The 12500-nt window shown below is 46.1% G+C and overlaps 1 protein-coding gene across 3 annotated transcripts in view; it reads left to right on the top strand.

Annotated features, from left to right (window-relative positions):
* The window catches only part of si:ch211-234p6.5, a 52907-nt gene extending 46519 nt beyond the window's left edge, over positions 1-6388 (top strand). For all 3 annotated transcript variants that reach the window (XM_037536988.1, XM_037536990.1, XM_037536989.1), the window contains 2 exons: positions 4080-4147; positions 4870-6388. In XM_037536988.1, coding sequence (XP_037392885.1) covers positions 4080-4147; positions 4870-5762 — 961 coding nt within the window. In that variant the 3' untranslated portion in view covers positions 5763-6388. The remainder of the gene's footprint in view (positions 1-4079; positions 4148-4869) is intronic.
* Positions 6389-12500: the final 6112 nt, after the last annotated feature.

The raw sequence follows: 12500 nt of genomic DNA on the forward strand, positions 1-12500 counted from the left end.
TGTTTAAGGTGGTGGTAACGTAAGGCTCCTGTTGATGGATGATCAGGTTATAAATACCTGCAAGGTGTGTGATGGGATTCATAGATTGAGAAAAGGTGGTACAGTGCAGTGACTGTCTCATTCCAGGTGTGGAAAATGGGTCGCTAAGCAGATGTTAGTGATTGCCAAAATGGAGTGATTGTATTTGGCCGGTCAAAGGCCACAGTGTGAAGGAAGTAGCTGAATTTGCAGGTGTATGGAAGTGTGCGGTCATACAGGTCAGCCAGCAGTGGCAAAACCCCAGTCTACAGGAAATTTTCACCAGAACTGTGACAAAACTGTGTGTATATTGTGTGTGTGTGGTCTACTGGGAGCAGTGCTGGTTGTACAGTCTCGCAGCAGCAGGAAGGAAGGAACTGCGATAGCGATCCTTCACACGCTTGGGGTGAAGGAGCCGCTCACTGAAGGACCTGCGATAGTGCTCCTTCACACGCTTGGGGTGAAGGAGCCGGTCACTGAAGGACCTGCGATAGCGCTCCTTCACACGCTTGGGGTGGAGGAGCCGGTCACTGAAGGACCTCCGATAGCGCTCCTTCACTCGCTTGGGGTGGAGGAGCCGGTCACTGAAGGACCTGCGATAGCGCTCCTTCACACGCTTGGGGTGGAGGAGCCGGTCACTGAAGGACCTGCGATAGTGCTCCTTCACACGCTTGGGGTGGAGGAGCCGGTCACTGAAGGACCTGCGATAGCGCTCCTTCACACGCTTGGGGTGGAGGAGCCGGTCACTGAAGGACCTGCGATAGCGCTCCTTCACACGCTTGGGGTGGAGGAGCCGGTGACTGAAGGACCTGCGATAGCGCTCCTTCACACGCTTGGGGTGGAGGAGCCGTCACTGAAGGACCTGCGATAGCGCTCCTTCACACGCTTGGGGTGGAGGAGCCGTCACTGAAGGACCTGTGATAGCGCTCCTTCACTCGCTTGGGGTGGAGGAGCCGGTCACTGAAGGACCTGCGATAGCGCTCCTTCACATGCTTGGGGTGGAGGAGCCGGTGACTGAAGGACCTGCGATAGTGCTCCTTCACACGCTTGGGGTGGAGGAGCCGTCACTGAAGGACCTGCGATAGCGCTCCTTCACACGCTTGGGGTGAAGGAGCCGGTCACTGAAGGACCTGCGATAGCGCTCCTTCACACGCTTGGGGTGGAGGAGCCGGTCACTGAAGGACCTGCGATAGCGCTCCTTCACACGCTTGGGGTGGAGGAGCCGGTCACTGAAGGACCTCCGATAGCGCTCCTTCACTCGCTTGGGGTGGAGGAGCCGGTCACTGAAGGACCTCCGATAGCGCTCCTTCACGCGCTTGGGGTGGAGGAGCCGGTCACTAAAGGACCTGCGATAGCGCTCCTTCACACGCTTGGGGTGGAGGAGCCGTCACTGAAGGACCTGCGATAGCGCTCCTTCACACACTTGGGGTGGAGGAGCCGGTCACTGAAGGACCTGCGATAGCGCTCCTTCACACGCTTGGGGTGGAGGATCCGGTCACTAAAGGACCTGCGATAGCGCTCCTTCACACGCTTGGGGTGGAGGAGCCGGTCACTGAAGGACGTGCGATAGCGCTCCTTCACACGCTTGGGGTGGAGGAGCCGGTCACTGAAGGACCTGCGATAGCGCTCCTTCACTCGCTTGGGGTGGAGGAGCCGGTCACTGAAGGACCTGCGATAGCGCTCCTTCACACGCTTGGGGTGAAGGAGCCGGTCACTGAAGGACCTGCCCAGTGCTGCCAGAGTCTCACGCATGGGGTGGGAGTCGTTCTCCAGCTTGTTCAGCATCCTCCTTTCTCCCACTGCCTGCACTGGGTCTAGAGGAGTTCCTAGGACCGAGCCAGCCATCCGGATCAGTTTGTCCAGTTTCTTCCTGTCTGCAGTGGAGATGCTGCCGCCCCAGCAGACCACTCCATAGAAGATGGCTGATGCCACCACTGTGTCGAAAAAGGTCCTCAGGAGTGGCCCCTGCACTCCAAATGACCTCATTCTCCTGAGCAGGTAGAGTCTGCTCTGTCCTCTCCTGTAAAGTGCAGCTGTGTTGTCTGACCGGTCCAGTTTACAGTTAAGGTGCACACCCAGGTACTTATAGGAATCCACTCTTTCAGTGTCCGTTCCCTGGATGTTCACTGCTGGAGGGGGATGTGTGCACCTGCGGAAATCCAGCACCCGTTCTTTGGTCTATCTGGTCAGATGAATCTGGTTTCTGCCTCTGTGTGAAGGATGCTCAGCGTTGTGTTCATCGTCGACCCCAGGAAGCCTCAATGAGGACTCAGGTGTGGCTCAAGCTGGAGGAGCTCTGTGATGTTCTGGGCTGTTTTAATTATACAGAAATGGGTTCTTTGGTTGGAGTGACAGTAAATTTGTACCACAGTGCCGACACTGAGCTGCTCATCATCTTTCTGAGGAACACAACATTTCTGGTATTCCAAGATGACAGTTCTCATATTGACAGGGCTGCAAATGTGAGTGATTGACACGATGAACCTTCGGTAGCTTTCCCACATCTGGACTGGCCTGCAGAATCCCCAGATTTGAATCCTCTTGGAAATCTGTGGGACTGCACAGGCATCCACAAAATCTGGCCAAACGGCACAATTCCTCGACGGGAGAGTGGCTGAGCATTGATATTGCCTACATCCAGAAACGTGTCCAGTCCAGGCCAACTTTAATCTCAGCTGTTATTCACGCTCAGGGAGGTATTACATCCTGTTAGGTACAGTATTTTGTGCAGTGAGTAAATATAAAACTATAAATATAAATATATAATAATAATAATAAAGAATATAAAAATGTAAATCAGAAGAGTAAACATACTGACACGTAGGTAAAATAATGACAGAAGTACATGGACCTCAAAATTAAACACCTTGATTAAAAGTACAAAAGTATCAGGATAAAATAAAGTACTTCAGTACTTATAGAGCTGCAGTGGAACTTCTTAGTGCATCCGGCATCTATCGGCACAGGAGCTGAAGATCATCTGTTTGTCTATTTTTGGATTGTTTTGCTCGAGAAAATTAAATGCTAAAGCTCCAAAGTCAGAGCTGGGACAAATCACCAAGCAGTGCAGATGATGGCAACAACTGTCACGCCTCAGACAGATCCTCTCAGTGTCAAGAACTCAATCTCCCAAGATACATCGGGAGAACACGTGACCTCCAGAGCGGACTCCATTTCCCAGGAGCCGCTGAGTGATCAGTCACAAACCTGGTTCAGATCACAATCACCGGATTTCTGATTTTCCACACCTGTGTTAGGCAATCACATGACCTGCTGTGAGTGTACTTAAGCTAGAGCTTTAGCTCGCTCTCATTGTGAGGTATTGGTTCATCTTTGAACTTGCTGAGGGTTCTCCTGGTTCTCCTGACTCTCCTGACCTTGTTTCTGTGCCTGACCCTTAGCCTGTACGATGGGACCATGTCTTTTGCCTGGCCCCTTTGGTTTTGTTTTGCCTGTTTTTGGATTCCTGGTTTTGACCTTTTTGCTTGTTTTGATTACCTCCCCTTTGGGATTATCCTTCTGCTTTGTCTGTCCTGTGTCCTGATCGCTCTGGTGATCGTTTACACGGTTTTGGTTTCGACCCACGCCTGCTTTTGGACTGCCCCATGGTTTCACGTAAATAAATCCAATCATTTTAGAAATATCTGCATTCATCTGACTGATACGGAATTCTTACAGCAACAAAACGGCATGAAATTGAAAAGTAATATGGAACTAAACATGAGTAGAGTAAAAAGCTGACTCTCCAGAGGAACTGAGTAGAAGTGAAAGTATAACAATTTGAAAATACTCAACACAAAACAAAACTCATATAATCATTTACTGGCTGGTCCAGACTCAGTGACTTTACCAGCTGTGTACTGACACGCCACGGTCACCTGCCCCACAGCATTGCTGTGATGGAGCTGCTATTCTGCTGCACGTTTACAGAAAGAAAAGCCTCTCTGTCAGAAGATCACGTTCTCTGCAGAGAGCACTCTTCTGCGTCTATGTGCACTATTTATAACATTATTACATAAAATGTAATCATACAGCTTGTCTTTCTGAACTGTCTCTCTCAGTGCCTCGAGGACGGGCGGTATGGAGGCAGTTCACCCTCTGAAGCTCCTCCAGACCAGAGAACACTCAGGTATTCACCATCACCGAGGAGACCTGCAGCATCTCCTGCAGCATCTGCATACCCTGCTCATTACAGTGACATCAGAACGAAATTAACATATTTATTTATTCAATTTAAAGTGAAGTTGAAAGATTTAAATTTATCATGAGTTTAATTTTACAAGAAACAAGAAGTTTTACTATGTGGGCGGAGCCTGATTCTGCATTTTAGAGGCTGCATCCCTGTCCCTCATGGCCACATGGTGAGCAGTTAGTCCCATTGGTTTGAAGTAAATGTGTCCCAAACTCTGAAAGTCAGTGAGGATCATTAAGAATCTCCATATTTTCCGCAGTTCGGCTCTTTTTAGTGTTTTAGTGTAAAATATGGTGATTTTCTGTGTGAATAGCTGCTCAATGCTCAGTTTGCTGGTCATGATCTGCTGAGTTTCTGAGCTCAGAATGAGCTGAAACAGTCACGACTGACGAGTTTGGGTAGTTATGATTGTTTCAGTAGTGACAAAATGGGATGTTCAATCACGTTTTAATAAAATAAAGATAATTAACCTGAAGTCCAGAATCAGTTAAAAGACCCAGATGTGACTGAACTCAGAACCAGCTCAGTAGAACCATCCATACATGAGCCTTTTTGCTGCTGTGGTATGTAACCTGGATCATGTACTGCTGTCAATGCTTATTTCAGATTAGGCTTATTTGTGTGGAACCTGTCTTCATTCCGGCTCCTGTATTTCTCAGATTCTGCCGTCCTGCATGCTAACCGAGGCCGTATCCATGGCAACAGGAGCTTAAAACCCCGCCCATCTGCAGAGGCGTGTCAGAGAGATGAAGCCGAAGACCCGCCTTTAGTTCAGATGGAGACTTCTTCCACCAATCACATTTCAACACTTACCGTAGAGTCTCAGGGAGCCAATCACGCCGCTCAGAGCGTAGCGAAACACAACTCCAACTGCTCCGCCTCCACCAATCAGAGGACAGAGTGGTTCCTGTCCACCAGCCAATGGCAGGAGTTTATTCCCATCAACATTCAGGATGAAGAGCAGCCGCTTTCCACTGAAGCCAATCAGCATTCAGATCAATCGGCCAATCACACGTGCAGTGTTGACAACTCCAGCCTTCCTGAGGGTGAGTTGCATAAAGATGGTGGGCGGAGCCACAGTGCCCAATCAGAAATGCCGATTCAAAATCCCACAGAGGATTACAGAAGCACTGTACCCAATCAGCTGTCAGACTCCGCCCCCATTCAGCCAGCTGGGACTCCATCTGCCAATCACATGCCGTGTCTTTCTGACCAATCAGGATTGGAGCTGCGCATCTATGAGGAAATTCAGTTTGAGGAAAACGGCCCAAATTCACCCAAAGAGGATTGTGGGAATGCAGCACGTGGAGTCAAAGCACAGAACTCAAACCTTTCCCCCTATCACAGCCTTGAACCTCCTCCAGCATGCAGTCACCAGCCTGTATTAGAGACGGGAGAAGTTGAGAAGAAAGAGGCAGAGACCGGAAGCGACGTCACCAATGGTGCAAAAACAAGGCAGCCGGTCTATAGCTGTGTGATTAAGAATTCAGTGACCAATCACAGCCCTCCGTTTCTCAAGCCACGGGTTACCGTGGTGAGCACCAGCCTATAGAGATGGCTGCGGACAGTGACGTTATAAAAATAACACTAACAGAAATAATAATAATAATAATAATAACAATAATAATAGTAATAATAATAAGAAGTAGTGGGTAATAACAATCAAAGTCACAGTGAGTACAGTATAATATATTAAACATGTGTGTATGATACTAAACGTGAGTGTTATTTTAAACAGCCAGCAAAAAAAGAAGATAGAAATATAAAAATGGCTTAAAACTCGTTTATCAGACCTACCTTAGAAATGTCTGGGCGTGGCTTAATATTCTAATGAGCCGGTATTAAAGAAGGTTCTTATTCACATTACTGCTGGATGTGCATACAGAGAACCCTTACAAAAAAGAAGTTCATTCAAGTCTGATATTAGTAAACGTCTAAGTATACTTAACAAAATGATACTTCAGAATACTTGGCTTATACTTACAAGTACTCAAGTACAAAGTTTAAGGACAGGGTGATTCAAAAATGTTCATCTGATTTCTAAATGATTGATTTCACCTGTAAATCATCACAGATCAGTGCAGTGAGCTGTAAACAGTGTAAATGAGCATAAAGTTTATTATGTAATTCTACAAGGTCTCAGTCTGAAGCTCCTCCAGCTGGACGGACGACATCAACACCACAGTCAGACTCATCCCAGACTGGACTGAGCGTGTCGGGCGTCGCTGCTCTCACGGCTCTTTCAGTGGGATTTCGGAGATCATCCAGTGCTGTGGAACCAGCGCCGAACACTCTGAGCTGCTGGAGCTTCACTGCTGATGAAAATCCCCCTGCTCAGTTCTGACGGATTCACTCTGATTGACGTGGAGAACACAGAACGTTCTGCTCAGGGGTCTCAGCTCCTCTCAGACTGAAGGAGCCGGTCAGACACTCTATGACTCCCTCTTACAGTTGGAGTGTGATTGGTTCCTCGACGCCTCACGGCTGTAAAAAATGTGACGCTTTGAAATTCGGTGAATCTTTTTGTATCACCCTGTCTGTCCAGCCTATATGTGTACTTAATCTTTTAAAAGATTTACAAAGTAATCGCGTATAAAGTAACAGGGCAGCGCGGTGGCGCAGCGGGCAGGAATGCGGGAAGGAGTTCAGTTGCCCAGCGGAGTGACCAGAGTTGGCCTGTTATCTCAGTCTCATGAACTAAAAATTGGGCCAATTTAGTCACAAGAAGAACTGAAATGGTACCCCTCCAAGTACACTGATATTAGTATACTCACTACTTAAAATATACTTCTGAAACATTCTTGAATTGTACTTACATTTACTTATAAAATGTAAGTGTCCTTTTTTGTAAGGGTAGGCTTGAATGAACACACTGACAGACGAACGAACAGAGCGCAGTATTGTTACAGCCTTGTGATTCAGAAAGACTTACATACACACTAATTCAAACTGCTCGTCGTAAGAGGACATAACAGCCGCTCAGTAGACAGAGGAACGCTCTTCACAGGAAAGCAGGACACATTTCCTACATGTAGACCTGCCCAAAAGAGGAAGACTGGCCTGCGTAGAAAGAACACATTACGGATTGAGATTCCCTGCAGCTTTAAAAATGAAGAAAGGGTTTTTTGGTTTTATTGTACTCAACACATAGACACACACACACACACACACACAGCCCAAAACACAAATATTCAAATGAACGTGCACACGTATGTTTTAGTCAGTCATTATTATGCGTATATATTAAAAATCCTACGTAAAAGGCATTTATGCATTTATGCATTTGCATTAAAAATGTATCCTGTCTGCCAGCGTGTAGTTATATCCACATATCGCTGTTGTCGGAACAAAACCCCGTATCTCCAAATCGGTAACTTTACAGGACAAGGAAAAAAATACTTTTAATGTAAGTCAATGGAACCCGAATTTTTCCCAAGTCATTTTCTTTTGATCCATTCGTCATGAAATTCACACAGAATGTAAAGAGAAACACGTTTTAAATGATGCCAAAAAATGAAAATCACCAAAAGTGGAGATGCGAGGTTTTGTTATGCCTGGAGAGAGTGAGGTGCAACCGAACACATGGATATTTAGTTAAACAGGCTACAGTGGAACATGCTTCTCCTCGTGTTCGCATAGCAACATCATCTGTGAATTCTGACAGCGGTCTGACAGATGTTTCTCCAGACTCACCCATTTTTACTGTAACAGTGGCTTTTATACATTATCAGTGTTTTGATTGCTAAGTTGTGAGAATGAATCACAGAGTTCACTCCTGTTATTTTCACCTCCTCCCTTTGGCTGTGATGTGGTGCCGTTTTAAAGCACATAAACAACTGAGTGAAAGCCACAGCCTCCACACGGGGGGGTTAGCTCAACACATGGTCACAACTAAGACCCCCAGAGTAAACAGTCGGAGAACGCCACATCTTAATATACAGAGAAGTAATGTACAATCTATAATTAGACATGTGCAGCGTGTCAGCGTGTTCTTCAAGGGTCCTTTAGTGAAGAAAATGGCTCTATATAGAACCATAAACACTCAAAGAACCGTGTGCATGATTACGTGGTTCTCTGCATGGTGAAATGGCTCTTCGGGTTGATGAAGATTGTGTTGTATACGCTTCTATACTGCACTAAAAAGCTTGACATCGTAACAGTAGCAGAACCCTTTTTGATGCAGTATAGAACCGTATACGGACGCATTCTCCATTATTCTGAAGAACCGTTTCACCGTGCAGAGAACCGTTTACATGCAAAGGGTTCTTTGAGCGTTCATGGTTCTATATCTAACCATTTTTTACTGAGGAACCCTTGAAGATCCATCGTTTTAAAATGTGTAGTTTTTAAGTGCTTATATTTGCTGGCAGGTATCTTTTCAGTAATTATATGTATTTTGATTAATGTATTTGTATTTGTGCTCAGCTTGTCTGTTCCCGAACAACATAGAACTGTGTTGAATTAATGGTGTTTTTCCCATTGTAACAGGATTTAAGTGACTGTTATAACTGCTCCCATTATGCAGTGGTTCCCATCTGAGTGGTTGGTTAGTGTAGTGGGTAACACCTCTGCCTTCCACGCTGTAGACTGGGGTTCAGTGCCCCGCCTGGGTAACCGCCCTACACTATACCAATGAGTCCCTGGGCAAGACTTCTAACACCACCTTCACCTACTTGGGTAAAATGATCAAATTGTAAGTCACTCTGGATAAGAGCGTCAGCCAAATGCCGTAAGTGTTCGTCACATTTGCACTTGTGTTCCTTTTGGCTAAATTGTTTACAAACGGTAGTCATAACAACATTCATATCATTTCATAGCAAATATATTGTTTTCTTTTACTTAAATATTTGTATTTGCAAAAATGTGTTGTTTTGTGCCCCACTCTCCCTTACAGTCACATTCAGCATAGCTACGCTATAAGACATGAACGTTGGTGGGTGTAAATTATGATGTACTTCCCTGTAAACGTGGATGAGTTGTGTGGAAATGTTGCTGTGAAGTGTGCTGTGTTCACTAATAACAGAGTGACTCTCTTTTTTGCTCTGATTTGCTTTTGTTGAAGTACATGAGATTCTAAGTTAATCTGAATAAACATAAGGTCAAAAGCAGCGTTGTACCTCAAAGCAAACTCATTACAGGGGCTGTGGATTAAGTTTGATTCTATTTTTCCTGACTTTGCACTGATAGTTTCAACAATTGCATCGATATGTATTTATTCATTTATTTGTGCATTCATACCCATTGCTGTAGTTTATGAAAGGCCAGCAGATCTTAAAGGGCTTACACAGTAAACCTATCATGCAACACTAGTTGCTTAAAACCTACAAGAAGCTACATCGCACCATGTAAAGCGTTCTGCAGCTCACTTGAAACTTAACTGCAACAGTTGCAAGTGGCTCAACTTTGTGAAACAACCAATCAAAATGGAGATACTGAATGACCTGATCACATCAAACAACATACTTTCGAACCTTTGGGCTCGTATGAGGTGACCTGTGCCTCGCCTCGGCATTCGGCAGTTGGGGCCGCAGTTGAGAAAAGAAATATTAAGCTGGACAGTTTTACTGGCAGCGACACACATGAGCCCCACAGTGCTCACATATCACACAACATTCCTTTAAGAATATGAGTTTGAACATCACATATGAAAATAATAACCACAAACACGACGTAGTTTAATACGCTACCCGCTGTTCTCATTACAGTTTGTGTTCACGCGGTTTTCGGCTGAGCTTCTAGCCAGTGAGAATTAAGCTCTGTCGACATCAAGCTGTCCCTCAGCTCTCACAGCCTGTTGGTGAGCAACTGCACTGACTGGCCCCTGAAAACTGCAGCTGCCTTGTACTCTTCATATCACTGTGGTGGTACCCCTCACATTACTCTAGTGGTACTCTTCATATCACTGTGGTGGTACCCCTCACATTACTCTGGTGGTACTCTTCATGTCAGTGTGGTGGTACCCCTCACATTACTCTAGTGGTACTCTTCATATCACTGTGGTGGTACCCCTCACATTACTCTAGTGGTACTCTTCATATCACTGTGGTGGTACCCCTCACATTACTCTAGTGGTACTCTTCATATCACTGTGGTGGTACCCCTCACATTACTCTAGTGGTACTCTTCATATCGCTGTGGTGGTACCCCTCACATTACTCTAGTGGTACTCTTCATATCACTGTGGTGGTACCCCTCACATTACTCTAGTGGTACTCTTCATATCACTGTGGTGGTACCCCTCACATTACTCTAGTGGTACTCTTCATATCGCTGTGGTGGTACCCCTCACATTACTCTAGTGGTACTCTTCATATCACTGTGGTGGTACCCCTCACATTACTCTAGTGGTACTCTTCATATCACTGTGGTGGTACCCCTCACATTACTCTAGTGGTACTCTTCATATCACTGTGGTGGTACCCCTGACATTACTCTGGTGGCACTCTTCGTGTCAGTGTGGTGGTACCCCTCACATTACTCTAGTGGTACTCTTCATATCACTGTGGTGGTACCCCTCACATTACTCTAGTGGTACTCTTCATATCACTGTGGTGGTACCCCTCACATTACTCTAGTGGTACTCTTCATATCGCTGTGGTGGTACCCCTCACATTACTCTAGTGGTACTCTTCATATCGCTGTGGTGGTACCCCTCACATTACTCTAGTGGTACTCTTCATATCACTGTGGTGGTACCCCTCACATTACTCTAGTGGTACTCTTCATATCACTGTGGTGGTACCCCTCACATTACTCTAGTGGTACTCTTCATATCACTGTGGTGGTACCCCTGACATTACTCTGGTGGCACTCTTCGTGTCAGTGTGGTGGTACCCCTCACATTACTCTAGTGGTACTCTTCATATCACTGTGGTGGTACCCCTCACATTACTCTAGTGGTACTCTTCATATCACTGTGGTGGTACCCCTCACATTACTCTAGTGGTACTCTTCATATCTCTGTGGTGGTACCCCTCACATTACTCTAGTGGTACTCTTCATATCGCTGTGGTGGTACCCCTCACATTACTCTAGTGGTACTCTTCATATCGCTGTGGTGGTACCCCTCACATTACTCTAGTGGTACTCTTCATATCGCTGTGGTGGTACCCCTCACATTACTCTAGTGGTACTCTTCATATCGCTGTGGTGGTACCCCTCACATTACTCTAGTGGTACTCTTCATATCGCTGTGGTGGTACCCCTCACATTACTCTAGTGGTACTCTTCATATCACTGTGGTGGTACCCCTCACATTACTCTAGTGGTACTCTTCATATCACTGTGGTGGTACCCCTCACATTACTCTAGTGGTACTCTTCATGTCAGTGTGGTGGTACCCCTCACATTACTCTAGTGGTACTCTTCATATCACCGTGGTGGTACCCCTCACATTACTCTAGTGGTACTCTTCATATCACCGTGGTGGTACCCCTCACATTACTCTAGTGGTACTCTTCATATCACTGTGGTGGTACCCCTCACATTACTCTAGTGGTACTCTTCATATCACTGTGGTGGTACCCCTCACATTACTCTAGTGGTACTCTTCATATCACTGTGGTGGTACCCCTCACATTACTCTAGTGGTACTCTTCATATCACTGTGGTGGTACCCCTCACATTACTCTAGTGGTACTCTTCATATCGCTGTGGTGGTACCCCTCACATTACTCTAGTGGTACTCTTCATATCGCTGTGGTGGTACCCCTCACATTACTCTAGTGGTACTCTTCATATCACTGTGGTGGTACCCCTGACATTACTCTGGTGGCACTCTTCGTGTCAGTGTGGTGGTACCCCTCACATTACTCTAATGGTACTCTTCATATCACTGTGGTGGTACCCCTCACATTACTCTAGTGGTACTCTTCATATCACTGTGGTGGTACCCCTCACATTACTCTAGTGGTACTCTTCATATCTCTGTGGTGGTACCCCTCACATTACTCTAGTGGTACTCTTCATATCACTGTGGTGGTACCCCTCACATTACTCTAGTGGTACTCTTCATGTCAGTGTGGTGGTACCCCTCACATTACTCTAGTGGTACTCTTCATATCACCGTGGTGGTACCCCTCACATTACTCTAGTGGTACTCTTCATATCACTGTGGTGGTACCCCTCACATTACTCTAGTGGTACTCTTCATGTCAGTGTGGTGGTACCCCTCACATTACTCTAGTGGTACTCTTCATGTCAGTGTGGTGGTACCCCTCACATTACTCTAATGGTACTCTTCATGTCAGTGTGGTGGTACCCCTCACATTACTCTAGTGGTACTCTTCAT

The sequence above is a fragment of the Pygocentrus nattereri genome, chromosome 3 (assembly GCF_015220715.1).
Source record: "Pygocentrus nattereri isolate fPygNat1 chromosome 3, fPygNat1.pri, whole genome shotgun sequence".
In the NCBI taxonomy this organism is placed as follows: domain Eukaryota; kingdom Metazoa; phylum Chordata; class Actinopteri; order Characiformes; family Serrasalmidae; genus Pygocentrus; species Pygocentrus nattereri.